This window comes from Lutra lutra, chromosome 1, assembly GCF_902655055.1.
Source record: "Lutra lutra chromosome 1, mLutLut1.2, whole genome shotgun sequence".
Lineage (NCBI taxonomy): Eukaryota > Metazoa > Chordata > Mammalia > Carnivora > Mustelidae > Lutra > Lutra lutra.
In genome coordinates, this window is record NC_062278.1 from 190,987,938 (window position 1) to 191,013,863 (window position 25,926).

The 25,926-nt window shown below is 43.9% G+C and overlaps 1 protein-coding gene across 1 annotated transcript in view; it reads left to right on the forward strand.

The window, feature by feature from the left end:
* Positions 1–25,926, forward strand: part of ADAMTS9 (ADAM metallopeptidase with thrombospondin type 1 motif 9) — a 166,837-nt gene that overhangs the window by 52,183 nt on the left and 88,728 nt on the right. The window contains 11 exon segments of the mRNA XM_047747329.1: positions 3,006–3,187; positions 3,286–3,422; positions 5,039–5,156; positions 5,410–5,505; positions 13,776–13,942; positions 14,032–14,161; positions 14,808–14,934; positions 18,433–18,643; positions 19,316–19,480; positions 21,752–21,916; positions 25,596–25,715. Of these exon segments, the coding sequence (XP_047603285.1) occupies positions 3,006–3,187; positions 3,286–3,422; positions 5,039–5,156; positions 5,410–5,505; positions 13,776–13,942; positions 14,032–14,161; positions 14,808–14,934; positions 18,433–18,643; positions 19,316–19,480; positions 21,752–21,916; positions 25,596–25,715 (1,618 nt within the window).

Consider the following 25,926-nt stretch of genomic DNA (forward strand, 5'->3'; position numbering starts at 1 on the left):
CTGTAAGGGAATATTTTCCCATGAAATAACTCAGTAAATATTTCAGACTTGCAGATCACAGGATCTCCAACCCAACTCTTCAACCTTGCAGATATAGTGGGAAATGTACACGGAGCCAGGTGGAATGAGTGGGTGTGGCTATATGCCAATTAAACCTCGTTTATGGACATGGAACTTTGAACTTCGTATAGTCCTATATGTCTCAAAATACATGTTTTATTTTTTCTTAATTTTTTAAAATGTAAAAACCATTGTTACCTCACAGCTGTGTAAGAACAGACAGGAGGCAGGGTTTGGTCCCCAGGCTGGAGTGGCAGGCCCTTGTAATAGCTACGCGTTTCCTGCGTGGCAGGCCTTAATTCCCATACTTGGAATGGATTAACCCAGCTGACCCTTACCCACCCCGACGAAGTAGATTTTAGCGTTGTCTCCCTTTTGCAACTGGGGAAACTGAGTCTCAGAGAGATTCAGCTACTTACCTAAGATGACACCATTATTAAGAGGCAGGCCTAGGATTCAAACCTTCCGTTTCCAGAGTCCCTGCTGGTGACCATCCACAATACAGCCTCTCCCATGGAGTGTTTTCTCTGTGTTGGTTATGAAAAATGCCACTTATAAAAGGAAGTCACTGAATGCCATTTGCCACTTGATAGTGTGCAAAAGCGAGCCAAGGTGGGGACTGTTGCCTTCCTAAGGGAAGCCTCCTCTAAGGGTTTCTGATTTGAAGTCCAAGGAGCTGCTGCATTGGGGCGATTTCAGGAATGAGTTAAGACTTCTAGTGTAAGAAAGCCAAAAGAAAAAAATCAACTGTGGAGAATTTCATTTCAAAAAGGAAGAATTTCATTTCAAAAAGGCAAATAAATAAGTGATCAATCCTCCATTGTTAGTTGGGCCCTTTAGAAAGGTTCCACAAAGAGCATTTCAATCTGTGGAAAAATAGAAGAGGTCTTCCTTGTACCACATTTAAGGCAAGTTTCACCTGAATAGGTATATGGGCCTGATCTTTTATTTACATGTAATCTGTGATATTTTATACATGAGACTAGAGTGTCTTAGAGAAGAAGTACTTAGAGAAGAGCTTGGAATCCAGGAAACCAAAGCTGTATCTCTAAATGGCACCAACAAAGAAAAAAGAAGAGGAAAAAAAAACAACAACAACAACTCTGGACCATTGTTCCTGGGTAATGGAGTAAGAGAGTACAGACAAACAAAGAACCTGGGAAACTTGGAATACTAGTCCTATCCCAGCTGTGTGGACCATGGCAAAGGCCTTGACTTCTCTGAACCTCATGTCTATGTCTTCCTTACTCCAGGGCAAGAGATGAGTGTGGGTGAGTGAGTTGAGTGCAGCAGGCAGCTATAAGACACACCGAGTTAGTTGTGTTTCACGGAGAAACAATCAGACATAGATAGTGGGAGGTTACATGTCATTTTGTATCCCTAGTTACGGTTTTCTTTGTGATAAATAACAGTACTTATCAGACTGCTTACTAAGCTTCTCAGATTCCTAATGCACTTTTCAGGTGCACAGTATCCTCTGTTTCACATGTGCAGGATGGAGCTCAGAGAGGCCCGATGGCAGACGCAGAGGCGTCCAGTGTGTAGCTACAAGGCCCATGTTCTTGCCTTAGTTTGCACATCTTTGATCTAGGGACACACTGCAGCAGTGTCACGACCAGTGCCCCCTGGGCGCTCTGCAGAAGCATTGAGACCTGCTCCATATCTTAGCACAAGTTCAGTACTCAGAACAAGCTGCTTCATTGGACCAGATTAGACTGAGAGTGCTAACATATTAACCTAGTAGCTAACTTCTTCAGCCTCTACCGTGTGTGCTCATGGTAGGCAAGGGGCAACTAATGTTCAGAGAGGCTGAGAACTTCATCTAAGGTCACACGAGGAGGAGAGAGTAGAGACTGGAGCCCAGCTCAGCTCCAAAGCCTTATCTGTCCTGCTGGACTGGCTCTCATTCCATACATTTATGGGCATGGATATATGTCCCATTCCCCCCAAGTCCTGGTTTAACAAAACAAAATGAAAAAACACTTTGTATGGTTCCAAGGACTCTGAAATCTTCATTTTAAAGAAGGAAAGTGGAAAACTTTCCTTCAGAGATGTCCTGGGGTAACTGTGAAATCTAAGCTGCCCCAGGCTTGGGTGGGTGAGCCCAGCGTCCTGTGATTCTGTGATCTTCCTGTTTCCATGATGAATTTGGCAAGCCTCGGACCACTAGGAGAGGTGTCGTATCATTGACTCACTGGGTCCCATATGGAAAATACATGTACATTTGAATTTCTTATAATTGGGGGTTGCACGCCAAGACGGAATTTGCAGTGTAAGGCTGGGCAAGTGGACCACGACCTCCCATCACACAAAAGTTAATGAAACCAGTAGGTTTTTCCTGCTTCTCCTGTTAGGTTAGTCCAAATATGGGGATGTTCTCTATATTCCGTTTCATTTGTAAAACAAAGAAAAGCCATGGTTGTTGCGGGGTGGGGGGCAGTGCAGAAAGAGAGAGAGAGGAGGGACAGAATGAATGGAAATAGAATAGCACAGATGTGAGTCTGGTCTCCTGTGAGAATATCATGTTACATAAAGCAGACGGGGAGCATTTTAGCTACTCCTCTGTACCTTTTACTTTCCACATTTTGAAAACCAGAGGACTGGATTTTCAGGAGAAAGAGGACAGATCCTTGCCTGATAGATTCCAGGCTTTGTATTTCCAGCTCTAACATTCCATCCCCAAGACAGCCTTACCCTATGGCGCCTTCCCAGTTTGACAGATGGAGGGGCGGAGGTTTACAGAGGTGGGGGTGACTTGCCCAAGGTCATATACTTAATGGCGTGAAGGCAGAAAGCAAACCCAGATTGCAGAGTCTTTGTCCTGACTGTCCTGGCCTCTGTCGTCAGCCACTTCCCTAGAAGACAGGAAGCCACGGAGGAGAGAGTGATGTGGGGAGAAATGCCTTGTGACCCAGCGCGCGTGTGCTTTCCCTTTCTTTCCCCAGGCCGAAAAACGGGGGCAAGTACTGTGTAGGGCGTAGAATGAAGTTCAAGTCGTGTAACACAGAGCCGTGTCTCAAGCAGAAGCGAGACTTCCGAGAGGAGCAGTGCGCTCACTTTGACGGCAAACATTTTAACATCAACGGTCTGCTTCCCAGCGTGCGCTGGGTCCCCAAGTACAGTGGAAGTAAGTGTGTCCGGGGTGGGGGGTGTCCGCGGACGGCGGGCAGGTTGGTGCGGGGTCTGGGCCCAGAAGTCACACTGTGTCGTGTGTTTCCTCTCCAGTTCTGATGAAGGACCGTTGCAAGCTGTTCTGCCGGGTGGCCGGGAACACAGCCTACTATCAGCTGCGGGACAGGGTGGTGGACGGGACCCCGTGTGGCCAGGACACCAGCGATATCTGTGTCCAGGGCCTCTGCCGGGTAAGTCCCGGGTGGTGTTTTCTTGACGGTGTTGTCCTGCTGCCACGCTGTGGTCTGTGGCTTCCTTGATAGAGCCAGCAGCGGCTAATATCTATGCACTGTCTCCAGGGAAGTGGTTTTCAAAGTGTGTTCCCCGGGGCAGCATCAACAATGGCATCGCTTGATGGTGTCTCCCAACTGTGAGAACCGGAGCTCTGTGAGGGTGTGCACCAAACCTCCCTGTGAAAGTGTATTTTCATAATCTGTGCATACGCACCCTCCTTTACTGTAACCTTGGCTCTTAAGGTTAAACCCAAATGCTTTCATACAGCAGGTTTTCTAGAAGAGCTCTGCTCCAGAGAGATGTCGAGAGGGATCACACTCTAGTCGGGCCGGAGTCGGGTTTCTCATTCTGATTTCAAGCGTGAAAGCTTCTACCTGAGACACGCCTGTTAATCACTCTCAGAAGGGAAATCGAGAAACTTCTGGCAGAGTAAAGCATCCATGCTGTGATTTCTAGAGGGCTTGATACCATTTCATTGCTCTCACCCATCAGAAAACATTCTTAAACGTAGCCAGGCTTTGAGATAGTTTATTTGATCCTTGCATGGGGTCCAGGAAAATGGGAATCCCAGTCAGTGGGATTTGATGGGAAGAGCCCCCAGCATCTTCCCCTGCTTTCCGACTCACAACAACAGCGCTCATTTCCTCATCAGTCCGTTCATAGCAAAACATCGAGCTTCTCCTCAAAGGCTAGTTCCTACAAGTGGACAGCGTGGACAAGAATGTGAACTCTGTCCTGGTGTTCTGGTCGTTGATGGTGTCCTTTGCAGACCTCCGTCAACACGGCTGCGTTACATTAAGATGTGGAGAAATTCCAGAAGCTGCTTGGAGCCTTACATTGTGGCAGCCTGGAATCCTGCTTTGTCCTCCATTCATAGCCAATATTTAAACACGGGGGATTTCACATGAAATCCCATTTTCCAGATTCTCTTGAAAGATATGTCAACATAGGGTTCCTATTTCTTCACGGCCGCCAGAGTCTAGAGTGGAGAGAGGTTGCTCCCTTCACGTGGAATGTCGGCTCTTTAATATAAGATACAGCCCCCCACCCCACTCCTTTTTTTTTTTCATTCCTGAACAATTCTTTTCATTTATCCCACTTATTTGTAGACTTATACTTCTCAAGCTTGATTTCTTTTCAAGATTTTATTTTCAAGTAATCTCTACATCCAACACGGGACTCGAACTTACAGCCTCGGGATCAAGGGTCACACATTCTACCTGAGCCAGCCAGGTGCCCCATACTTCTCAAACTTTAATCTGTAGATGAAGCAGATAAGCATCTTGCTAACATGCCAGAACCCACCCCCACCCCCAATGGATCTGGGTAGAGCCCGAGATTGTGCATTCCTAACAGCCTCAGGGATGCTTAAGGCTGCCAGTCCAAGGACCACGTTTTCCGTACCAGGGCTATACATAATTTGAGTTCTCAACCCTTGCAGCTTTAAAAAGACTTACTTGTCATTTGTGAATGCCTAATTCAAAGAACCATGCTAACTACCGTGTCATAATGTTTTATAATTTTTGTATTTTTATAATACTTACCGTTTATTTCAAACGTTTCTTTTTAAAAGCAAGCTGGATGTGATCACATTTTAAATTCCAAAGCCCGGAGAGATAAATGTGGAGTTTGTGGTGGCGATAATTCTTCATGCAAAACAGTGGCAGGAACATTTAATACAGTACATTATGGTAAGAATCTGTTCCTAAAGAACCAGGAGACGGAAAACGGTCAAAGTTTAAAAATTGTTAACCACAGGTAATAGGTCAAAGTATTCATGTCAGGCATAAAATCAGTCTTGTTAAGGTACATTACCCGTCTGGCTAGAAGACACTTAATAGTAAGAATTGTTATTGCATTCCTTGGTTGCCCGCCTTTAATTCCATACTCAAGAGAAACTGAACTGTGTTGTGGAATACTGAATTGTGGCTCAATTCTTTTCAGGTTACAATACTGTGGTCCGAATCCCAGCAGGTGCTACCAATATTGATGTGAGGCAGCATAGCTTCTCAGGGAAATCTGAGGACGATAACTACTTAGGTAAGATGACACATCTCCTGCCATTGGTGGGGATTCTGCTTCTCTGGGGCTCTTGGCAGATGTCCTTTCATGACCCCTCGTGCACACGGAGAGCCGTTGGGTGTCATGTACTTTCATACTAGTAGTTGATCTTGAAATTCATTCTTTTATATCCCCCCCATGTGTATAACCTCAGAGTATTATTGGAAGAGTCGTGTAGTTACCCGAGTCCATGTCAGGGGTTCATTCTGGATCATAATAAATAGGAAGGCCCTACATCAAATTCTGAAAGCACTTACCATGTAAGTTCAGCATAAAAATCATTGTTGTCTTTGAGTCTTCAAAAATAACAATAACAACAGCAATCTGTCCTGTGGGTAACTGGCTAGCAATTTTTTTTTTAAAGATTTTATTTATTTGTTTGACACAGAGAGAGATCACATGTAGGCAAAGAGGCAGGCACAGAGAGAGGAGGAAGCAGGCTCCCCACTGAGCAGAGAGCCCAACACGGGGCTTGATCCCAGGACCTGAGACCAGGACCCAAGCCAAAGGCAGAGGCTTAACCCATTGAGCCACCCAGGTGCCCCTAACAAATGTTTTATTAAAGATATTACTTGCCCTAATTTCTGTGGTGCCAGTTCTAACCAGTAACTGACCGGTGGACTTATTCAACATTTCATTATGCCTGCTTGTTCCAAAATGTTCAAGGTTGGCAAGTTATTCTCATGTCATGGCTAGAATGGCCTATCTTGTTACTTTGTGGATTCTTCACCCTTGTCTCATGTCCAGGCACATGATTAATTCCTATCGTCCTTCTGTTTAAACCACAACGCACCGTCAACCCTGTGTTCATTTCAATAGTTGGCCCAGACGAGTTCCACGTCAACTTATCCTTCTGTAAACCACTGTGATTATGAAATTTCCCAAGCATTTTTAATTAAAAGAAAGACAAAGGGAGTGGGGTCATGACTGAAGGGATTCAGCTGGTCACCTTGCACAACCAGACTCCTCCTAGCCATAGAGAGCAGCACGGCTTGCCCTCTGATCTAGAAGATCTCACAGCAGTCTGACTGGGCGGTGACTTTTTAAAAGAAATGAATGTACTTGTCCTCTTACAGTGTCCAGACAAGAAAGCTGTTTGTGCATCTGAATTCAGCCTCTGTAGAGGCTCTCTGCACATTTAAACACAATGAACTAGTCCATGAGTCTTTGTTGAATCAGATTAGAATCAGAATCTGTATTTTGGAATGTCTACATAAAATCCTTGATAGTTAGACAATGATCCTTTAGCCCGGCATGCTGATCAAGTATAATACATATACATGACTTCATTATAGCATTTTCTGCAGTATGCCATTATTCATTCATTCACTTCTTGAATATGGGCCAGACACTCTTCTAGGTACAATGAGCAGAACAAAAATAAGTAAGTTAAAAATCACTGTCTTCTTGGAACATACTTTTTGGTGCTAGGAGAGAGACAGTAAGCGATAAGTTAATAGGTCAGCCAACTGTATACGGTTAGAAGATGGTAAGTGGCTATCAGAAAATAGAACATCATAAGGGAAACTGGGATACTGAGGGTGAGTTGGGAACAGTGTAGCTGAAGTGTTTGAATTGTGGCAAGAAGAAACAGGTTGGTTGGGGGAAGAGCATTCCAGGCAGAGGGAAAGGCCAGTGCAAAATCCTTGAAGTAGGAGCATGTCTGGATTATTCCAAGAATAGGGGGAGGCCCGTTTGGTTGCAGCTACATCAGCACAGAGGAGAGTTCTAGACGAGGCTGTGTCATGCATTAGGAGTAGATCACATAGGGCCATAGAAGCATTGAAAAGACTTGCTTGTCTCTGGGAGACAAGGGGAGCTATTGAAGATTTTGAGCCGAGGAATGATAGGATATCATCGCATTTGTATTTTCAAAGGAGCACTTTGGCTGTTAGATGGAAGAAGGGCACAGAGTAGATACAGGGGGACTGGTTAGAAATTATTGCAGTAATCCATGGGAAAGAGGCTGGTGGCTTAGTCCCAAGTAGGAGCAGTGGAGGTGACAGTACATGGTCAAAATCTGGATATTTCTTGAGGATTGGGTCATCATGATTTGTTGATAGATTGAATATGGTATGTGTGAGAGAGAAAGAAGTCAGGGGTGACTCCAAGATTTCTACCTGAGCCCCTGAGAAGATGGGGCTGCCATGAACTGAGATGAGACAGTTTGTTCCTTATTTATCCATATGGCCACTAGTGTCTTTTTTTATTTTTTTTTTAAGATTTTATTTATTTGAGAGAGAAAGTGCACAAGTGGAGGGGAGGGGCAGGAGGGGCAGAAGCAGGCTCTCCACTGAGCAAGGAACCCAATGAGGGGCTCCATTCCAGGACCCCGAGATCATGACCTGAGCCAAAGGCAGATGCTTAACCGACTGAGCCACCCAGGCACCCCATTGTCTTAAGGTCAGAGGTTATGTCTTTATATCGTTAGCTATTGATATAAAGCCTACACATATATGCACTAAGTAAATAATTGCTCACCTGTTGAACAGTCACTGCTCATGTTCTCTTTACTGAGGATTTACTACGTGCTTAATGGGGGATTGGATTACCGTGGAAATATACAGAATAGTCCTTTCTTTGAAAGGCCACAGAGTCCTACTTAGAATCATTTACTCAGTGGCTGGATCAGATTTTCCCTACCCTAAATATCCAAATGGGTGGTGACTTTATAAAAGAATTAATGGAGTTCTGGAGGACCCTTTTCAAAATTATTTTTTGGGACTCCCACATTTTCCATTCCACCACTGAGCAAAATAGATCAGGCATTTTTCTGCGTGCACTGGGTTATAAATTTAAACATGTGGCTACTGCTGTGGCCTTACTTCTTCCTAATTAAATCCAGCAGCATTGCGTGCAACCTCCTTTATTAATTAATTTCCTGGAAGCCAAAAGCCATGTTGACCTGCTTCTTTCTTCTTGAAAGGGAAAGGGATGCTTCTGTCTTCTGCCCCTTCTTGGAAAAATCTCTTTTCAAGTAGTGGCCTCAGTTCAATTAACTTCATCAACCAGGCAAGGTACCTGAATTGGGCAGGGCCTCCTGATAACCTTTTATTCCTGACAGGAGGTTTCTTAATCTCTTTGTCAAGATTGAAAGAAAAATTAAAGATCTGTCATCTGGGAGAGGGAGTCTGGGGCAGTCATGGCCCTTTAGTGGAATATTATGGTAAAGTCACCTGTTGGCAAAAGAACAAGTCTCTGGAAGCAAAAGCAGAGTGGGCAAGCATAGATGGCCAGTCACAGTTCACGGAGTGTGAAGGTCAATACCTCAGGGCCTTTGAACCTTACACTGGCTTCTTAACGAGTGAGGAAGAACATGGCATCATCAAATCCGAGGTGCGTAAACATTTATTCTTGGCTTGAAGGAGCTGCCGCAAATGCTCTAAGGTTTTCACACCCACAGCCGTTCCGTTGCTAAGGCATCTTCATCCTTATCCCTCCCGTTTTTTTTTAAAAGCCAGTCAAGCCACACTCTTTCCACAGGTGCTGGTCGGGGAAGAATTTTCAGGAGGGAGGGCCTTTGTAGCAACCCAGCTCTGGGTGAAATGGGGGGGGGGACCAACCCAGGAAATTAGCTCCCCTAATCGCATTAGTGGAAGGTTGGGCAGTAGACAGTCGTTTGCAGGAAACTATTTGTTTCACAAGGTATCGAAGCAGAAAGTCTTCCTGTCAAAGGCCGTCGTTTCACACAGGCCGCTCACTCCTGTCGGGTTAAAGCCAAGTCACACCCAGAGCCACCATGTTCGCGGTTGAGGAGAAAAAAATAGATCCATTTCTGTGATACTTCTTTGTCTCCAGTGCACTTAGCTCTTGATTAATTGTGGCAGTGGGAGGACAGGAATCAATTCAATTTGGGATAAATCATGAAATTCATTTCCCCTGACAATTCCTTTCTCCTTCCCTCCCCACCAACTACCGGGAGAGGGAGCATGCTGAGAAGGGTAACATGCCCCAGTGGGCATAAGTCCGAGAGGAAGCCAGGAGAGGTTGGGAAGGAGCCCCAGAATTAACCTACAACAGACGACTGCTCTTTGAATGAGCACAAAACTGGATTATCCTGTGATTTACAGAGCAGGTCTTGTGATATCTCATTTCCCCCATTTTGGTGAGACGTCAGCTGGGTAGCTAGCATGCGACCTCACTTGAGAGAACTGGGTGATTGTGTCCACAGCATGTCCGGTGGTCACCATGTGAGTGACCCACATTAGGAGGCAGCCTCAGGATGTCTGAGAGGACTCGGAAACAACCTCACTTCCAATCAGTGACCCATTGAAAGTCTGGCCTCTCGCATGGCTGGTGGGTCTCACGCTACAGCGGCCATAGGGGAGACGAGGTTGTCAGAGCTTAACGCTGACAGGGAAACAGTTATTCGACTGGAAGCACTCTGGTCTCCTTGTCATAAATGTCAGGCCCAATCAGTCACTCCCTCTTTCGGTGTCATTGATTGAGCACCTACTATGGGCCAGGATCTTTCTTGGGGTTACAAAAATGCATTTTTAAATGGCTGCCTTCTGAAAGAGGCTCACGTAGTTGAGGAAGACAAACGACTTAAACTGTTAAACATCTTGAGCTCAATGAATCTGACTTCAGTTTGTGCATAAGAGAAAGCATGCGTGAATTCATTCATGGGACAGGTACTTGTTGACCTCGTTCTTAGAAAACTTCAGTCGTTAACAGGCTCTGGAGACAGACTTGCTGTGACTGGAAGTCACCTGGCCTTGAGAGAATAATTTAATAACATTTAAGTCATGCTTTTCTCATCCCTAACTGAGGCAACTCTGAAGGTGTGGTAAGGAGACAGTGCATAGGAAGAATTCCGAGCTGCCAGCAATGTCTCGTTTAATGTCCGTAAGGACGCAGGGAGAAACTCGTCATCCAGAGGAAGGAACTGAGGCTGAGAGAGGTTCCGTAACTTACCCCAGGTCACGTAAACTTGTCAGAAAGTGGGAAGAGTTGGAATCATTCTTGGTCTGACTTCAGACCCTACACCCTTAACCACTTCACTTTTCTGCCTCGGTGTGGGAAAAGGTATGGCGGATATGGGGATGTAATGACTGGGAAGTGAGGTTTATTGGTGGGAGTGAATGGTGAGTCTGGGAAGATTACACTAAGGAGTTTGAAGCCAGTTGTTAGGTGTAGTTGCATTGGGGGGGGGCGCTATCAAAGGATTTTGAGTTACAAAGAAGCAGCCAAGCTTTGGAGGGTTTGTGTATTTAAAACCTTTTTCCCAGGGCGCCTGGGTGGCTCAGTGGGTTAAAGCCTCTGCCTTCGGCTCAGGTCATGATCCCAGTGTCCTGGGATCGAGCCCTGCATCAGGCTCTCTGCTCAGCCGGGAGCCTGCTTCCTCCTCTCTCTCTGCCTGCTTCTCTGTCTACTCGTGATCTCTGTCTGCCAAATAAATAAATAAAATCTTTAATAAATAAATAAATAAATAAAACCTTTTTCCCTCTTACCACATTCTTCCCAACCATTTCGATTGAAGGCATCTCATTCTTTCCTCAGGACCAAGATGGGGCTTACCTGAGTGGGTGCAAACGCAGTGCTGGGTTAGGGACAGAACTCATGCGCTAACTACCGATCCTAGAAAGAGTAGTACTTCCATCAGCATGTGACCAAATGAGTGAGCTCTGTGGGGTTGCCACATCCAAGAAAATGAGGCCCCTGCTGCTGCTGAGCCACAAAGAGCACTCAGAGCTTCATCTCAGCCCTCAGTCATCTCTGCATAACGGTGCAATAGTGACTTTCCCTAAATCCTCTAAACCTCCTCCAGCCTGCCTGGTGAGAGACAAGGTATCACCTGCATCAGTGAAAGACAGGTTAGGGTCTGGCACACACCTCAGGCATCTTCGCTCCCCATCCCGCAACCAGAGACCAATGTCACTGACATGTTGCTAAGACGTGAGGCTGCCAATGATTCACGCTCTGCGTAGATTCTCGAGCAGACCGGTTGGTTGACGTTGGCACCTGGGATGACACCTGTTTGCCACCCGAGTTAAGTTTCCGCATTCCTTTTGTTCACTTAAATCCATGGCCTGTGCATTTCAGGGTTCCCTCCCCACTGAGATTTGCTAATTGTGCACAATTTATAAAAGGTAAGAGGGCCTTTCTCTGATACTTCGTTCAGTGCCCAAAAGTTTATAGCTCTGATTTATTGAGTTCTTGTTCATGTCAAGCCCAGTACTCAGGAGGATTCATTATCCAAGGAGCGGTAGTACTGAAAAAAAATAAACTAAATGGTACTCACAAAAAGCCCAAATTTTATAATAAATACTAGGGGGAAAAGATAGGACTGGGATTTTATCTGGAGAAATTAATCAAAAAGCATGAAAATAGATTGTTTTTTTTCTTATAGTAAACAAAATTATGTTTTCATGCCAACCATGCATATGTTTTTAGATTATAGGATAAATCAGTTGATAAATATTCTTATCTAAGTTTTCTGGTTAAATTATGTAATAGCAGAGTAGTGCATTCTTTGCTTAAAGTTTGGATTTAACAGTAAAACCTAAAAGGAGTCATTTTTGTAAAAGCTTTCTGGGGCTGTATTTACTTTCTTAATAGTCTCCCTTGACACTTAGATAAATAAATCATTTCTTCTGATTGTAGCTTCTCTGTCCATTTTATTTACTTTCTGTAAGTTTGTAACTGGTCTAATTTCATCAAGTTCTCAGTTGGCCAGTATTTTAGTGCTTGACTCCAGGACTTTTCTAACACGACTTTTTCAGCTTTTCTGATTGCCTCATCTTTTTCAAGATCTGCGGTAGATTCATTCATTTTTCTAAAATTAAAAAAAAAAAGTTTATTGATCATGTACAACGGGCTCTTTTTGAAGCTGAGATATAGCAGTGAATAAAAGAGTCCAAGAATCCTTGCCCTCATGGGGCTTACATTCTTGGTTGGGGAGAGAGAGCATAGACAAAGTGTTATGAAGGAAAATTAAGGTGGGAAATGGGATGGCAAGTATGGAATCTGTGCTGGTAGTGGGAGGGGGTTTCAGTTTTAAAGGAATGGTCTGGGAAGATGTATTAATTATCTTTTACTGTATAACCAATTGTCTCAAGGCATAGTGGCTTAGAATAACAAATATGTACTATATTCCAGTTTCTATATGTCAGATTGAAAACAGTATAACTGGGTGTTTCTGGTTTGAGGTATCTCATGAGGTGGCAGTTAAGACTTCATTTAGAGGGGTGCCTGGGTGGCTCAGTTGGTTAAGCCACTGCCTTGGGCTCAGGTCATGATCCCAGACTCCCAAGATCGAGTCCTGTATTGGGCTCCCATCTCCATGGGGAGTCTGCTTCTCCCTCTGACCTTTTCCCCTCTCATGCTCTCCCTCTCCCTCAAATAAATAAATAAAATCTTAAGAAAAAAAAATTCATTTAGGGCTATGATTACATCTAAAAGCTTGATTGGGGTGGGCAGATCCACTTCCCAAATGCCTCATTCAGATGCTCTTGGCAGAAGGCTTTATTTCTTCACAAGAAATCTCTCAGCGGGGGCTGCTTGGGCTGCCTCACAACACGGCAGCTCAGCTGGCTTCTCCCAAAGCCAGAGAAAGAGCAAGGTAGAGCCACAGTGCCTGAGACCTGACCTTGGAAGTCACACTCTGTCATTTCCTCAAAATCCTACTGATTACACAGTCAGTGTGATTCCATGTGAGAGAGGACAACACAGGATGTGAATTTCAAGAGGCAAGGACCATTGGGGCCATCTTGGAGGCTGGCTGCTACACTAGGCCTCACTGAAAGAGTGACATTTAAGCATCATGTCAGCCACGGATTTTCAGATTCCAATATCTGTTGAGGAAGACTAACAAAGATCCTATAGGCTCAACTAATGCTAACAAAAAAATAGGGATATTTGCATGGGAATTAATTTTGTAAATGTTTAGGTCATTAGTACATATTTTCAGATTATAAGGCCTCTGTTTCTATCTGTAAGGCTGTAATGTGGGACTTTTGTATCAAACCCCACACTAATTAGAACACTTATATTTCAGTAATAGGATTTACAAGGGTGGGTGTCTTTATCTCCATTTCAAAGATGAGGAAATGGAGACGGGGAGAGGGAAAGTGAGTTCCCAAGTCCTCATAGCTGGCAAGTGGCAAAACTAGCATTTGAGTCCATCCTGTCTGACGGAAAAGTAGGTATTCTTTGCCCTCCCGACTTTGCCTTTCAGAATGCTCTTTTGTATTTCAGACAGCAAGTCACTGGCAGCAAATCAGTGAATTATCTTTTCTCATCTACAGCTTTATCAAGCAGTAAAGGTGAATTCTTGCTCAATGGAGACTTTGTTGTCACAATGTCCAAAAGGGAAATCCGCATCGGGAATGCTGTGATAGAGTACAGCGGGTCTGACAATGTAGTGGAAAGGATTAACTCCACAGACCGCATTGAACAAGAACTTTTGCTTCAGGTAAAAACTTGACCATGAGCCCATGACCCTTTCCTTCCACGTGGTGTCACGGGACCTGCAAACATCTCCATTTTGTCTGCTCATTCCAGGTGTTATCGGTGGGAAAGTTATACAACCCAGATGTGCGCTATTCTTTCAATATTCCTATTGAAGACAAACCCCAGCAGTTTTACTGGAACAGTCATGGGCCCTGGCAAGCATGCAGCAAACCCTGCCAAGGTATCAACTTTTCAGTGGAGTTTTAGGGATTTGAGGTTTTGATGTGGTTTTTTTTTGGTTTGTTTGGTTTTTTAATTCTTTTTATTGATTTTCCTCTAGCAGCAGCCAAATGCATGTAATCTATAAAACTTTTTATCTGCATGAATTTTCTGATCTCCTTTCTCTGCATCTTTCTGGTTATTTTTGGAGGGCAAGTTGAACTTTTTAAGGGATTCGGGATATGTTGGGTTTCCTCTCCCTACAAGATTCATATACATGTGTGAACCCAAGCAAAATCAGCTCTGCCACTTTCATTTTCCAGAGACACAGACTTAGTAGTCATATTATATATGATTTATCTCATTTCCTTTTGCCTAAATTAGGGGTCAGCAAACTATAGCCAGTGGGCCAAATCCAGCTTGCTATTTGGCTTTTAGAATAAAGTTTTATTGAAACACAGTTACACCATTTTTACATATTATTTATGAGCATCTGCTTTTGCCCGATAATGGCAGAGTTGAATAGTTGTGACAGAGATCATATGGTGCACAAAACAAAAAATGTTTACTATTTAACCCACTAAAGAAAACGTTTGCCAGTCCCCTGGTCTAAATAGTTTCTGGAATAGGTTACTTTCTCTAAGTTTTTTTTTTTCCTCCTTGCCTAGGGGAGAGGAAGCGAAAACCTGTTTGCACCCGGGAATCTGATCAGCTTACGGTTTCTGATCAAAGATGTGACCGGCTGACCCAGCCAGCGCCCATTACCGAACCTTGCGGCACCGACTGCGACCTGAGGTGAGGCCAGTGTTTGTTCGTGGTCTTTACTGTGAGCTGTGAGGGTCTTGGAGGAGGGAGGGACAGAAGGAGGAGGCAGTGGTCTTTAGTTCCCCTTCCTTGTGTTTCTGTGAAATAAGCTTTAGCCAAGTTTCCATCCCTCTGAAACCAATTATCCAAGACATATGCCTGCAGATTTCTTGTTCTTCTCCTAAGAATTAAAAATAGCTAATAGAGTATGGCATTTGCCAAGAGAAGTTCTCATTTCACCCTCACAACTCAGTGCTAGGCATTGTTATGACTGAGTCGTATCTTATGTAAATGTTTGGTACGAATGTCAACAGAAAATGGGGAAATGTCATCTCTCAGAGTACCCGTATGTTTTTCCCTGTACACCCAGACTGTATATCACCCAGTAGAAGAAATCTCATGTATATGAAAGTTGCAATGCACTAGTGTAAAGTCATAGAAGGAACTAGAAGAAAATCTTCATGCAGATGTCTAGATACGGAAAATACTCTGTGTTTAAGATTAAATCTGAGATAAGAAATAGGGAGCGGGTACAGAATTCTAAAGCTTTCCCATCTACCTGCAAGGTTGACTGTGTCATGTTTGAATATTAAATAGCCTGGGCATTGCTTTGTATACTCTGAATGATAGTTAAATGCAGGTAACATGAGTTGAGGCTTTAATTCTCCTTTTACAGAAGAGAAATTAGCAGTGTAGAATGGTATGGGAAATTGTGAGGATCTTACCATTTGTAAGTGGCAAAGTGAATACTTAAGCTCTTCGCAGCTTTTTCTTCACAATGCCAAATCTTAGCCAATGATATTGACAGCCTGTAGTGCTAGAGTAAAGATTATAAGGCCCTCTCTAGGCTCCAAGAGAAAAGAGGAGTGCTGGGATCAATTAGTAATGTCTGTCATGCGAGTAGGTGGGGGAGACATGGCACGAATGCCACATCTTTGCCAGACCTGACAGGATGGCTTTGACTTCAAAGCCCAGGCTCTCTCCACCCCACTGTACTTCATGCCTACACAGTGCCGCTGACCTGTTTGTTCATGGGTTTGTGACAAAGCATGGATAAGTCATTGTAGAAAGAAAAAACCCAAGACATTAAAAGGCAGACATTTACACTTTGCAGTTTTAATTTTTGTTATAGGTAAGTAATACACTTAAGAGCCCATTGCTTCAGCCAATTGAGTTAATTTAGTTAAATTAGAGTTAAAGCCTTTTCAGAAAAATAATTAGTTATCTAACTGCCAAACTACATTACTCACAAAAAACCGGACAGTCACTGTCGTTGTGGTTCATACTAATTGCTGCTGAATAGCCATGGAAATGCTGAAAGGCTGGAGAGAGGACTGTTACTAATGTGTAGAACTCTAAATAATTTTCCCAAAGCGTGTCTGTGGAACACTAGTTCCAGAGATGATTCGTGGTAAGCCAGTATGTTCAAGAAGCCTTACCAACTCTCTCCTCTCCTGTGTGGACATGCATCATGTTGATTAACATTTGGAAGACCCAGAGAAGTTCTGAAACACAGAAACCTGCTTAAACCAGTAGTTCCCAAATTTATCCCTAGTATTATTTACTCCCACAATGCCCCCCACACCCACAGAGGCATGTACATTTTTTGTTTCCACTTATAGCAAATACTTTGCTTCTCTGAAATATACTAATAAAATGCATTGTCACATGAAATGCACTGAACGAATTCAGAACACTGAAGTTAAGACCACCTTCCGGGGAGAGACTACGAAGCAGACGATAATGGCATTTTGAGGAGAACTTTCCTAAGGCAATGCTGTGACATTTCCAGACTCTTCCAGGTTCTCTGCTCAAATTCTGAAGATGGTGTGACTATCAGGGAGACCCTTTTCCACTTGATCCACTGGTGTGTTTTCTTGTGGGGGCAGGACTCCTGCCTCCCTCACCCAGGATGGATAAGCTTTCCATGAGAAAATGGTGATGAAGGCAAAGAGAAGGTAGCCAAAAATCAAAGAGCAGATGAAAGTTCCAGATGCTTCTTTGAATTGGACCACATTTTTACCTCACTTCCTCAGGGAAGTGAGAGTTTGCCCAGATTAAATTTGACAGGATGAGATAAAGCATTGTTTTACAGTCCTTCATTTAACGTGTTCCGGTTAGAACAAAATCCCCAAATACTGTGTCACTCTAATGGATAATCGCAGTAGCCCACTTTGCATGCCCAACGTAAAAGTTGGTCAACTCTGACCTACTTTTAAGCATCTGTGAGGAACTCCAAGATAAGCCTGTGGCCAGTACTCCTCAATGTTTCCCAGTCCTGCCCCTGGACAGGTGTGGATGGAAGAATTCTTAGGGCTTTTGTATTTGGCAAACTACCCAATTTCTGAGAAGTAGACAGTTAACAGGAGTTAATTCAAATGGAGATTATGAAGAAATTGTCGTCTTTGGATTGTTAAATTGAATCAACAACCTACATTTTAAGCTCATTTATTTATACTCTTCTATTCAGTTTTAAATTTTTGTGTTTTAATTTGAGCACTGACCATATTTGGGGGGCATTAAAAGAATATGTCAGTTTTTTGTTGTTGTTTTTTTTTTAAAGATTATTTATTTGACAGACAGAGATCACAAGTAGGCAGAGAGGCAGGCAGAGAGAGAAGAGGAAATAGACTCCCCGCCGAGCAGAGAGCCCAATGCCCGACTCGATCCCAGGACCCCGGGACCATGACCCGAGCCTAAGGCAGAGGCCCCAACCCACTGAGCCACCCAGGCGCCCCAAGAATATGTCAGTTTTTAAGCACATGCCCCACTTTGTGGGGAGATGCTGATAATGGGAAGGCTATGCAGGTGTGGGGACCGGGGCATATGGGAAGTTTCTGTACCTTCCTCTCAGTTATGGCATGAACCTAAAACTGCTCTAAAAAGAAAATTGAATCTTTAAAAAAAAATGGTCTAATCAAACTATATAGACTGTGCTCCATGTTTAAAAGGAACTCAGTCTTTATTCACAGAGTTTGGCACACTTGAAATTCACAATTACAGTCCAATTATCCATTCCTTTATGAAGTCACAGGATGGCCACTGAACACGTTTTAGCAGAGCCCATATAAAGGAAGTTGTCTAAGGAGCGTTCCCAGCGGCGGGCCTCTATCAGATGCAGCCTTCTTGAGAAATGAAATGCTGAGTTCCATGAACCTTTTAAATAGAAAATTGCTTTTTTTTTTTGCTCTGTTGAATTCCAGTGTTTTCTTCTTTGGGGTTGCTTGAATTTCAGATGGAACGTATCAAGGGAGAATCTTCACAAAGATAGAACCTCTGACTAGCCCTCTGTGACGTCCATGTGCATTGGTGGCCATGAAAAATACATGAATATGTCGGTTTTAAATTGGATTCCAGTAACTGACTGTAGCTTTGGGTTTTGTGGTGTTTGAGTTAAAGAAGAAAAAGGAACTCCATTCTTCTACCAGTTGAATATAGATAGGACATACATATTTAATGGAAATGTTGGTTTCTCCCCACTGTGCGTAGGTGGCACATTGCCAGCCGGAGTGAATGTAGTGCCCAGTGTGGCTTGGGGTACCGCACGTTAGACATCTACTGTGCCAAATACAGCAGGCTGGATGGGAAGACCGAGAAGGTTGACGACAGTTTTTGCAGTGGTCACCCCAAACCAAGCAACCAGGAAAAATGCTCAGGAGAATGTAACACAGGTGGCTGGCGTTATTCTGCATGGACTGAAGTAAGTTGGTTCTCACTCAGTGAGTCTTCTTCTTGGACGCTGAGTCTGATTGGTTGGTGGTGGCTAATCGACGAACTGATTAGTTCTGTGATTGATTTACAATGCCTGACCTCATTCTGCAGAAGAATACCGTGATCCATTTGTAATGTCTGATCATATGACACTGAACATGGTGTGTGGAAATTGAGAGTGGTGGAACACCTCCTCTAATCCCTTTCTCCATACCCCACAGGCCACTCCGAGTTTTATTTTCTTATGCTGATTCACTAACGTTGACTGTAATATAAACCTGGTGGATAAATGGATAACATGAATAGATACTCCCCAAATCACAGCTAGAATTGGATCGGTTGGATGGTTGTTTTTTTTTGTTTTTTTTTTTTTTTTAAGATTTATTTATTTGACAGAGAGATCACAAGTAGGCAGAGAGGCAGTCAGAGAGAGAGTGGGAAGCAGGCTCCCTGCTGAGCAGAGAGCCAATGTGGGGCTCGATCCCAGGACCCTGAGATCGTGACCTGAGCTGAAGGCAGAGGCTTTAACCCACTGAGCCACCCAGGCACCCCTGGGTGGTTGTTTCTTAAGGGCTGAAAGAGACAAGGCGGCATAGCCAGGACCCCAACTGTGCTGGGGGAGAAACTGACAACAGTTTCATGTAGCGTATTTTCCTTCCAGTGTTCGAAAAGCTGCGATGGTGGAAGCCAGAGGAGAAGGGCTATTTGTGTCAACACCCGCAATGATGTCCTGGATGACAGCAAATGCTCACATCAAGAGAAAGTCACTGTTCAGAGATGCAGTGAGTTCCCTTGTCCACAGTGGGAAACGGCAGACTGGTCAGAGGTGAGAGAAGAGGGCTCTTATTTCCCCTAGGTCATCTCTGTTACCCTAATTCTGAGTCTCTCCAGCTCTCCTCAAGTCTACACCTGCTGTTTGCTTATCCCCCACTCCCCTGGATGAAGCAACCGAGGTCCTCAATCAGCCCCAGGAGTGCTGAGCGGGGTGTGACTGGCTCACCAGTGACCCCAGGGGCACGGTGGGTTTGGCTGCATCATCCACTCTGATAGCTTCTGTTGGTGATTTTTGAAGTACCTATCTCTCCCTTTCCTCCTCTTTGAGCCCCCCGCTAAGTCATTGTAAAGGAAAATAAGGGCTTTATTAATTACAAAGCAAGCGGTGCTGGCTTAGAACTGAAGCTAAAGGAAAAAAAAGGAGGTTTCCTATTTTCTCGTCTGTGGAATAAGAGAATTAGACCCCAGTAAGTGGCCATCCCGTTGCTAATGGAAACCTTAGAAAAGAAAGGACTACTGGAGTGTTCCAGACTTTAGCCTCTCTCCAGCCTGACCTGATGAAGCCTAAGGCAAGCCCTCATTGCTTAGCTTAGGTGACAGCAAGAGAAGAAAGCTGAAGCCTCTTTCGTCACTATTAACCCAGCCCAGTGAAATTCGCACCACACAGGCGACTCCCTCAGCCCTCCCTCACGGGGGCAAGTGGAAGAGGAAACAGAAGGTCCCTGACTTATGGGCCAAGTCAGGAATTCGGGGAAAGAGGTGTTGGTTTCTCTCCTGCAGCTTCCGTGCCCATTTGCTTATCTCGACCATGTAAGCACAGTGTTAACTGTTTACTTTCAACAGGAAATACAATACAAATCTTAAAAGGGTATTATTAATGCCCCTGAAATGGTAGGCAAGCAAGTACCTGTGAGTAACAGTGTCTGCTTCCCGCACAAGTAAACAACAAACTTACTGGTTTTGTTCTGTTAACAAGCTGCCTTAGCATCAAAGCTAGTATTTGGTTTTAAAAAAAGATGAAAGAAGGTAGTGGGCTAGAGTTTTACCTAGATGGCTAAGAATAGCTAAGGTATCATTTCAGATCAATTAACCTTTTTTGCAAGAAGACTTGCTAAAATGGAGGTGGGGGAGACATCAAACTATATATGCAGGGTAATCCAGCATTCCTTAGCCTGAAAAACTGGGAAGAAAACAGCAAAATAATTATGAGGATCCCCAGGTAGTCAGAATTTTTTGGTTTATTACAGCTTTCTCTTTTACATGTTTCTGTATTTTTCGAATTTTCCACAATGCGCCTGGGTAGTAATGATGATGGTATTTAACATTTAATGAACATGTGCAAAGTACGTTACTTAGATTTTTTTTCATTCGGTCTTCACAATCCTTTGCAGTAGGAACTATCATTATCCCTTTGTAGAGATGAGAAAGTACAGAAGAGACGGAAGTACAGAACCGTCACTTGACTTAGTACCTGTAGCTGGTTGTGGTATGATTAAAACCCGCATTGTTCTGACTCATAAATTCCCTATGCTTAACTCCTGCGCTAGAAAATCACGGAATGTTGTTTTATAATACAGACTTGCCCCGACTTACAATGGTTCAACTTAACAATGTTTGTACTTTACGGTGATGTGAAAGCAATACACATTTAGCGGACACTCTACTTGGAGTTTCAAATCTGGATCCTTTCCCGGGGTGGTGATGGGTGGTATACACTCTCTTACGGTGCTGGGCGGCAGCAGCTCCCAGTCAGCTGTGCAGTCGAAATCACATGAGGGTCAATCATCCTGTGTCCGCACGATAGCTTTGCTTTTCACTTTCAGTACAGAATCCAGTAAATTGCATGAGATGTTCGACACTTTATTATAAACTAGGCTTCGTGTTGGACGACTTGGCCCCACTGTAGGCTAACGTGAGTGTTCTGTCCACGTGTCAGGTGGCCTGGCCTCTACTCAGAAGTGGGGTTGGTGAGAGGTAGTAAGTGCATTTTTTGACTTAGGATATTTTGAGTTTGCAGCGGGTTTACCTGGATATAACCCCGTCATAAGTCAGGGGACACGTGTATCTCATGGTGTAGTGCCAGGCTGAGTTCATTCTGGGCTTGACACCGTCCCAGAGCCTTTATAAACACAGAATGAGCAAGGGAGAGAAAGAGAGGACGGAAGGAAGAAAAGTGAGCCTTGATGCATTTACAGATTGCTAGCAGAGAGAGGAATGGCTGTGGGAAGGGAGCACATGTGTTCCTGATAATCTGTGAGTAATCCCCGGGAGCCACAACACGTTGTTCAGGAACACCCCTGATTGGCTGTGCTCTTTACCACAGTGCCTGGTCACCTGCGGAAAAGGGCATAAGCACCGCCAGGTGTGGTGTCAGTTTGGTGAAGATCGATTGAGTGATCGACTCTGCGACCCTGAGACCAAGCCGGCCTCCATGCAGACGTGTCAGCAGCCAGAATGTGCGTCCTGGCAGGCGGGTCCCTGGGGACAGGTATTTTGAACGATAAAGTTCTTAACTACATTCTTTCCTTCTTATCTGAAGAGGGCTTGCAGAGGGGCATTCCAGGGGTGGGGATTTAACGGCTGGGACTTGGGGCTTGCACCATACCGCTGTGACGCCGGATGGAGCCCGAGAAACTGCAACCGTTTTGCCCCAGGTCTGAGGATTGCTGCTCCCTCCTACAGCCGATTGTTCCCTTTGCAGACCCACGGGCGACTCCTTGCCCTGGGGTGAAAACTGTGGATCGAGCACGGGAGTGTTGGAACAAACTGACAACACATCTTGTGTCTGGCTGGTATTATCTTCTAGCGTGCTGCTGTGGGTCGTCACAGAATGGGGTCCAGAGCCTTCAGCCCGGGCGTCTGGACCGGGATTTGGGAGGGACTTTTGGGATCACCTCTCATATATAAGTCAGACCCTTCCTACAGAAGGGATTTGATCAAAAGTGTCAGGATCATCTCACTTTGCCAGGATCGTTTCCGAGTCCCCTTGTCTGCAAGTCCCACAGTCTTGACCTGAGCTATTCTTTTTTTTTTTTTTTTTTTTAAAGATTTTATTTATTTGACAGATCACAAGCAGGCAGAGAGGCAGGCAGAGAGACAGGAGGAAGCAGGCTCCCTGCTGAGCAGAGAGCCCGATGCGGGACTCGATCCCAGGACTCCAAGATCATGACCTGAGCTGAAGGCAGCGGCTTAACCCACTGAGCCACCCAGGTGCCCGACCTGAGCTATTCTTAAAGGAGAGAGTGAAAGTCTCCTTTAGGCTCCCATTTGAGAAGCCACTGCTCTGGGAATTAAGTCCTTCCTAATATAGAAGCAAAAGTGTCCTGGGTACTATTTAAGCAGCACTCTGAGTTCCCAAGAGAAGCGAAGCAGCTGTCTGCTGTCACTTTCACAGGCTCTTGAAGGATAACTCTCCCCCCACCTGGCCCAGCGACAGCAACTCTCCTGGTGTATTTTCTTTTTCCAGGATTCATGCAATAAATGGGAGTAGCTTTATCACTACCCCCTTAACATTTCTATCAAACTGACACTCTTGGGAATCCTCCCACCCACAGGCAGCTGATCATGTCTGATCCTACTAAACAGGGAGAATCTCTTACACTCCTAAGTCCAGCCTCCTTTTTGTCCACATCTGTATAACTTAGGGAATAAGAGGAAAACAAATAGAGAACCCAGCTCAGAATCACTATGAAGATTTGAGTATAATATCTTTTGGAACTAATGGGCCTATTTTTTTTTTTTTTTTTATCTGTGTCTACACCAGACCAATCCTAGCCAGAGACTTGTTCTTCCTTTTATTGAACATGCAATTCAGGGTAACAAACTGTTTGTTTGGTGTTTTTTTTTTTTTTTTTGCTTTGTTTTGTTTTGTTTTAAATATGTTATTTAAGAGTAATACATGGCCAGAAGAGAAATTTTTTGCAAAATGTAATTTAGCAAAAAGAACAAAACAAAGCCCATTCCTTAACTCTGCACAGATTACTGGTATTGATACATCTGATTTTCTTCTCATATTTTTAGGCTAATATTAGGAGCGTATTTAGTCTGTTTCTTACTTGAAGTAAGACACATGAATGGCTCAGTGGCTTTTAGTACGTTCATAATGTAGTGCACCTGCCCACCGCCCCCCCCCCCCGGCTAGTTCAAGAAATTTCTCATCACCCCAAAGTACCAAGAAAGCCATTTCTCTCCATTTCCCCCTAACCCTATAGTCCCTGGCAACCAATTGTCTGTTCTCTACTTCCATGCATTTACTTCTCAGTGTTCTGTGTAAATGGAATCCTACAATATGTGACCTTTGGCTTCAGATATATTTCACGTAGCATACATGTTCCAGTCTGAATTGGAGCACATATCTGTACCTCAGTCCTTTCTGTGGCTGCGTAATGTTGCATTATGCTGATGTACCTTATGTGTTTATCCATCTGTACCTGGCTGGACGTTTAGATGTTTGTACCTTTTGGATGTTGTGAATGGGGCTGAGATGAATGTTCAGGTATGAACGCTTGTTTTAGTACCTGATTTCAATTCTTTTGGGGTGTATCCCTAGGAGTGGTATTGCTGGATCCTATGGTAAGTCTGTGTTTAACTTTTTAACAGTTTTCCACAGACCCGGCACCATTTTACACTCCTACCAAAAACACACAAGGGTTCCGATTTCCTTGTCTGTGCCAATGCTTTTATTTCCCCACTTCTCAATTATGGCTCTCCTAGTGGGAGTAAAGTAGTATATCATTATGATTTCGATTTTGTATCTTCTCTAACAACAAATGGGACTGAGAATCTTTTCATTTGCCCATTTAAAAAAATTGTAATTATGGTCAAAAAACATACCACATCAAATTTACTATCTTAACCATTCTTTTAATATTTTATTTATTGAGAGAGAACGAGAAAGAGAGAGCATGAGCTGGGAGAGAGGCAGAAGGGAGGGAGACAGAGAATCTCATGCAGACTCTGAACTGAGCACAGAGCCTGACGTGGGGTTCGATCTCACCACTTGGAGATCGTGACCTGAGCCAAAGTCAAGAGTTGGACACTTACCTGACTGAACCACCCAGCGCCCCCCCAACTTAACCATTTAGAAGTATACAGTTTTTTGTTGGTTTTTATTTTTGCTTGTTTTTTTTTTTCAAAAGATTTCACCTATCCACTTTAGAGAGAGAGCGGGGAGAGGGTCAGAGGGAGAGTAAGGGAGGGAGAGGGACAATCAGATTCCACACTGAATGCAGATCCCCCCACTGGGCTTGATCCCACGACCCAGGATCACGACCTGAGATCATGACCCGAGCAAAAATCAAGAGCAAGTTCAACCTCCTGAGCCACCCATGTGCTCCTTAAACATACAGTTTAACAGTGCTTCTTTTCCTATTTTTTAATGAAGTTTGCTTTTTGCTGTTGAATTATAACCATTCTGCATATTGTGGTTTTTCAACCCTTTATCAGATATTTGATTTGCAAATATTTTCTCCAATCCTGTGGTAGGTTGCCTTTCCACTCTGCACATGGTGTCCATTGAGGATGTGATTTTATCACAAATTGTGATAAAATACAACTCGTCCATTTTTTCTTTTTGCCTGTGCTTGGGGTGGCATATCCAAGAGATCATTACTAAATTCCACGTCACAAAGCTTTTAGATAATCTTTTCCTCTCGGAGTTTTATAGTTTTAGCTCTTATGTTGAGGTCTTTGATCTATTTGGGGTTAATTTTTATGTACAGTGTGAGTTAGGAGTTCAGCTTCATGCTTTTGCATATAGATAGCCACTTGTGCCACAACCATTCATTAAAAAGATTATTCTTTCCCCAATTGTATGGCTGAGAATTTGTTGGAAACCATTCGGCCATAGATATATGGATTTATTGCTGGGCTCAATTCTATTCTATTTTGTTTCGATCACTGTAGCTTTGTAGTAAGTTTTGAAATTAGGGATATATTGAATCACAGTCAAAGAGTTGAACTCCTGCAAATAAAATTCCAGTGGGAGGTAGAAATAATTCCAAGTATCTAAGTGATAATTGGTGAATATAATTTGTGCAGAGCTGGTTGCTCTCTTTTACTTAATTTCTCTGGGCGCCAGCCCTCTCTGTTCCACTATGATGGAAAATTTTTTTTCTTATAAAATTTGCTGAAATGTGCATACCTTTTGTTGTATTTCTTTCCCTCAGTGCAGTGTCACTTGTGGACAAGGATACCAGCTAAGAGCAGTGAAATGCATCATTGGGACTTACATGTCCGTGGTAGATGACAATGACTGCAATGCAGCAACTAGACCTACTGATACCCAGGTAAGTCTCCTTTGTCCAGCTCAGGGCTTGGCGTTGGGCACTGAGATGCTGGCCCTTCCCCATGGTTCAGCCACATTTGAAGTCCTTCCATATGTAAGTGTGTAGGTAGAGTCACCGGCTGATTAACTAAGCGGTCCAGATGTATCTATGTGCTGCATCTTGAATCAAATATTTTGATGTACCAGGATCATTCTTCTCTGGTTCTTTGAAG